General features: G+C 46.5%; 1 protein-coding gene across 1 annotated transcript in view; it reads left to right on the forward strand.

Annotated features, from left to right (window-relative positions):
* Positions 1-4,422, forward strand: part of LOC105570978 — a 10,707-nt gene extending 6,285 nt beyond the window's left edge. The window contains exons 2-6 of the mRNA XM_012028438.1: positions 1,343-2,928; positions 2,996-3,097; positions 3,169-3,418; positions 3,527-3,851; positions 3,932-4,422. Of these exons, the coding sequence (XP_011883828.1) occupies positions 1,343-2,928; positions 2,996-3,097; positions 3,169-3,418; positions 3,527-3,535 (1,947 nt within the window). The 3' untranslated portion in view covers positions 3,536-3,851; positions 3,932-4,422. The remainder of the gene's footprint in view (positions 1-1,342; positions 2,929-2,995; positions 3,098-3,168; positions 3,419-3,526; positions 3,852-3,931) is intronic.
* The last annotated feature ends 799 nt before the right edge of the window (positions 4,423-5,221 follow it).

Below are 5,221 nucleotides of genomic sequence, written 5' to 3' on the forward strand. Positions count from 1 at the left end.
TAATACAGGGACCTAGTGAGACGGTAACGAGTAACGAGGTATAAATAAAAAAAAGCCTTTACGTCTCGTGCACCACGCGACCGCGCATCATGGAACGCAAGAAGGCTCCGTACAAAGTCGTCGATTATTCCCTAGCGTTTAAAATCACACAATCGGTCATTTCGAGGTTCTCTCTCGTAATAAAATATAAAAATTGTGCACAATTATATTCTGATAAATAAACAGTACGTGATATTTAACACTACAAAAGTAGTGATATCACCTAAAAAATTACCTTTAAAAAAAGGTAAATAAAAGCGCTAAGTTTAAGTTCCAATGTTATCTTTTCTGCAAAAGTATCTTCTCTACAAAAACATCTTTCTTCTCTATACAAAAATATTGTCTGTACATCTTCTCTACAAAAATATCGTCTGTACACAATTCGCTGTACTGGATAGACATATAGGTAAGTTAACATATATTTTATACATCACAAGACACGGTAGTGTCTCGCGCGAAGTATAAGCGAACGAAAGTTTTAAAGTGACAAGCTAGACCACGCGCGCGAGACCGACCGTGTAGTTTACGCAAGTGCGCGAGTTGACGGGCCCTCGGAATTTCGGATCTCAACAACGGCTGATCCAACGAACTTGAAACTGCGCTTATTCGATAGCTTGGGTACGATTTGTATAAGGCTCGCTGCAGACGATGCTATTTTTCCTGCTGGATTGCTTGCGATCTAATAAATTACTATCGTTGCACCATTCAGCACTCAGGATTCCTAGTAATTTAGTAAATCGCAAGCAATGCAGCAGGAAAAATAGCATCGTCTGCAGCGGGCTTAATATACGTGCCCCGTGTGTGGAGATATTGGCCTAGTTTACATCGTGCACTTGATACGCGTATCAAGTAGTGTATTTGAGCTGATCAGCCAATGATTAAACTGATTTACTAGTTATTTACTATTTGATACGCGTACCAAGTGATCGATGTAAACTAGGCCATTGCTTGCAATGCTAGGTCCGCGGTTGTGAATTCGCGTTAAGAAACGTCGTCTGCCGCGCGTGGCGCTCGCAAGCGCGGCTGACGTGACTGACGTTACCGACTAATACGAGCGCCCGTAAATAGAGTGATAGAGTGAACCAAACCTCTGTGCAACGGTTGGGATTAGATTGAAATTTAACCAATCATTTACCATAACCAATTAACAGTAAAGTTTACTAATCTCAAGTTCAGTAACTTTTACTCTGATTGGTCAAATTTCAATCTAATCCCAATCTCAATCCGTAGTCTGATACGGGCTTTAGTAACATAACGGTGAACGGATCCGATACGATTGTCGGTAACTTGATTCTACCCCAAGAAACTGGCGGCGAAGGACTCGAGACCTGCGATAGCGAAGAGTGAGTTTGTACATAAGGAAGATGAAGGGGAGTCCAGCGCTGCCAGCGAGTCTGTAAATACGAATCAGAGCCTGTCTAAGGAGTCCGACGATGGAATCGCGTCGAAGTCATGCGCGTTGTCAGAGCAGTCGTCTCTGGACAACGTTGTCTCTATCAGTACGGACAGGATTGTAACTAAAAGTGGCAGTTTAGACGTGGAACAGATATACTACGCGCCAACGGCGGAGGATACCGACAGTGATTCCACAACGAGCAGCGGCGCAAAGGGGCAGGGACAGCGCAACAACGAGCTAGAGAGCAACGATGTCAATCTCGCGTTGAGTCCCACTAATGTGTTCCACAGAGTACCCAACGTCTCCTCCGAGAGCGACAAGAAGAGGCTGGAGAGTCTGGAGATACTCGGCTCGCGGTCCAACACCGATTGCACCACCAGGCTGGAGTCGGATCTCAATTTGCTGAGTCCCTCCGTCGTCGACATCAAGGTGAATTCCGAGTCGGTCGAGATACTGCCGGACAGTCTCGTAACGTCGCCGAGCTCCGTGGAAATCCTGGGTGACTGGAAGAGTGACAGCAGTCCGTATCTGTCGCCGATAGACCCGAAAAATCTGGAATCGTTACCTGTCCTGGGCGGGAATGAGTGCGCCACTCTGTGCGTGGACTGCGCGCTACAACCGCCGAACGGGGATCTACTCGCATCGTCATCCGACATTTCCCCGTACGACTCTCCAATGGAGGAGGCCAAGACATTGAACGTCAGTCCGTACTCGTACATTATTGATAACACACCGTCACCCAGCGCGTTTTCCAGCTTAGACACGAATAAGAGCTCGTCGCACGCGGCAGACAGTTCCAAAACTTCCCCGGAGAGCGTGGAGGTGATACCGGACAAGGTGAGCCTGGCCAAGGATTTGTACACCTCGGCTTCTGAAGGCACGGTCATGACGGTGCTCGAGCCGCTGCAGCAGCTGGACGCGGCTAAAAATAAGGTGGAACTGGCTGATATGAACGTCAAGGTACCTATAAAGATGCACGATTCGTATCCGGATGACAGGCAAATATCGGCCAAGACTTGCATGAAGAGCAGGTTGAACTTGAGCCTTGACTCGCTCAAGGAGAAGCACAATCTGCACCTGACGCTCGAGCCGATTACCACGCAACCGATTCGCAAGTCGGACCCACTGGAAGAGGTGAACGAGAAACCGGACGTTTCCACCTTTTCCCAATTAATGAGCACCACTATAGAGCCACCGGACCCGAACAGTCAAGTCGAAAGCATGGAAGAGACGAAGATGATCAAGAGTAGTACCGATCAGTATTTAATATCCATCGATTCGAGCAGGGAAGGTACCTTGTTAGAGAGCAGCTCGGAGGATAACGCGACGTTGATCTGTACGGACGATTCCAAGATTCTCGAGACGCCCTTGACCACCAGTTCTTACGTGAAGACTATGCTGGCCGACGCTATGGTCGAGAAAGGCGAGATAATCGATATGGAGACCCATTGCGCGGAGGTGCCGCGAGAAAATTCACCGATATCGTCAGAAAGGTATTATTTGATTCGCGCCGTTCAAGTGAATAGCAGTTTCTCTGTTAAAAATCTGCTTCTTTCACAGCCGTTCCGATCTGGTGAAAATCGGGTCTAATCAGGCCAGCAGACACACAAGCGGAGACGAGTTAGAGACCACAACGTCGAGCGATATTGAGATAATATCTAGGTACAAATGTAGTAAAATATCTCTTGTTCTCCGTGCCATGTGCCGACGTTTAATGTGTTATTTGTTGACAGTCCTAACGGAGATTCGAGTTCGACACAATCGCGACAGAGTCCGGCAAAATTACAATTGAGCAAAGGCGGCGATCTGCTAACGAAAACTTTAAAGACCCGGGGCCATTCTCGAGAACTGAGCGAGATCAGCGTAGGCTCGGACGAAGCGAATATGGAGATTGAGAAGCTGCTGAAACGCGTGCAGGAGATGACAGAGATTTTAGAAGCGAGAGAATCAAAGTTAATCGACGTGAACAGGATAAATATGGAGGTACATGAGCAGAATGCAAATCTAATGAAGTAAGATCGTCGCGATTGTATCAAAATGCTGTTGTTCAATCTTTTAGCAATAGATCTCACAAACAGATATGTTTTGCAGGCAGCTTGAGAATTTTGAAAAACACGCGGAGCAAAATAGAAAATAGTGTGATGAGAACGTTAAAAGATATAGACGGGACGTTTCAATCTTTGTTAGATGATGTGTACGACGAGATCAATAAGAGACGCGAACAGCTGATACTGGAGACCGAAGTTCATAAACACGAGAGTCTAATACCGTTGCGGGCTTGTAGAAAGGAAGTGCAGGCACAGGTACAAAATGCACGGAATATCATATCGATGAGCGACGATATTCTGCGGCATCCGCATCGATACAGCGCGAACGGACTTGGAAAGATCATTTCCGCGAGTAACGATATAGGCAGGTGAGAGGCTCGCGACGGTATAATACAAAGATTACCGAGATCGTCGTGGATTATCTAAGCTTTATCAATTATTTCCAAAGATCCCGGCGGTACCGTACTCGGAGGAGCTCCCGAATATAAATTTCGACCGGCAATTGAGCTCATGCAAGGAGGAGATTGTGGAACAGATATCGAAGCTCGGCTGCATCTCTCGCACGGTACCCGTTCAGATAATAAACATCGAGGAGAGACCGATGGGGCTGTTCGTCAAATGGCACGTAACCAATCCGGAGTACTTCGAGGAACAGACGTTTGTCGTGGAGAGAGCCAACGGCGAGATCCTCGACCCGGCGTCTAGCAAGTTCGAGACAGTGTACAGAGACTCCGAGACTTCTTGCTTCATCAGAAATGTACCTATTGATCGACCGGTTACGCTCAGAGTTCGAATACAAGCGGATAACGTCGCGAGGAGCGTACATCACTTCGCGCGGACTTCTGTACCGCCGTATAGTACGTATATACGGGGAGAGCGAACGATCTCTGTATTAAGATTGAAGCTTTTCTAAATCCTAACTGATCTAATAATCGAAGAGAAAGAAATGAAAGTAGACTCTCGTTAATATATAATCCGGCCGCTTGTCTAATTTTCTTTTCGTCCGATATCTTAATAAATTAGCTAGTAAAAGTATTCTTAAAAGTCGCCAGAAGTAATTAATAACAGTGATTTTTATTGATTATTATATTTCGTTATATAATTGGAAGGGAAAGTAATAAGAGGATAATACTTATGTGGTTATAATAGAATTATTATATTTCGTTATATAATTGGAAGAGAAAGTAATAAGAGGATAATACTTATGTGGTTATAATACAAAAATCCCGAAACTGATGTATGTATCACTGGCTATAAAAGTTTATGTTTCCCGTCCAATTTGCAAATGCCAATCCTTGGCCGCGTCCTCGTCCTCTCTGTCCCCTGCCTCGCTGTCCCCTGCCTCGCTGTCCCCTGCCTCGCTGTCCCCTGCCTCGCTGTCCCCTTCCGCCTTTGTGCCATCGAGCTGAAATATTTAAAATGTATAAGTATATAATAAAATAAATACAGAAGTAAAATTTAAGAAATTGAGTCTTTATTAATATAAAAATAAGTTGCACTCACGTTTTCTAAATGGAAGAACTTCCCGCGACGATGATAGTGGTGGTGGTGGTGGTGGTATTAGCGGCGTCGTCGTCGGCATCGTCGTCGACGGCAGCGGTGGCGTCGTCGCCGTCGTAGTCGGCGGCAGCGGCAGCGAAGACGACGGCGGCAGCAACGAAAACGGCAGCGGCGGCATGAACGAAGTCGCCGTCGTAGTCGGCGGCAGCGGAGACGAAAGCGGCGGCGGCGGCGGCGG

This window comes from Vollenhovia emeryi, unplaced genomic scaffold (assembly GCF_000949405.1).
Source record: "Vollenhovia emeryi isolate VEMERY1.0 unplaced genomic scaffold, V.emery_V1.0 DF941444.1, whole genome shotgun sequence".
Lineage (NCBI taxonomy): Eukaryota > Metazoa > Arthropoda > Insecta > Hymenoptera > Formicidae > Vollenhovia > Vollenhovia emeryi.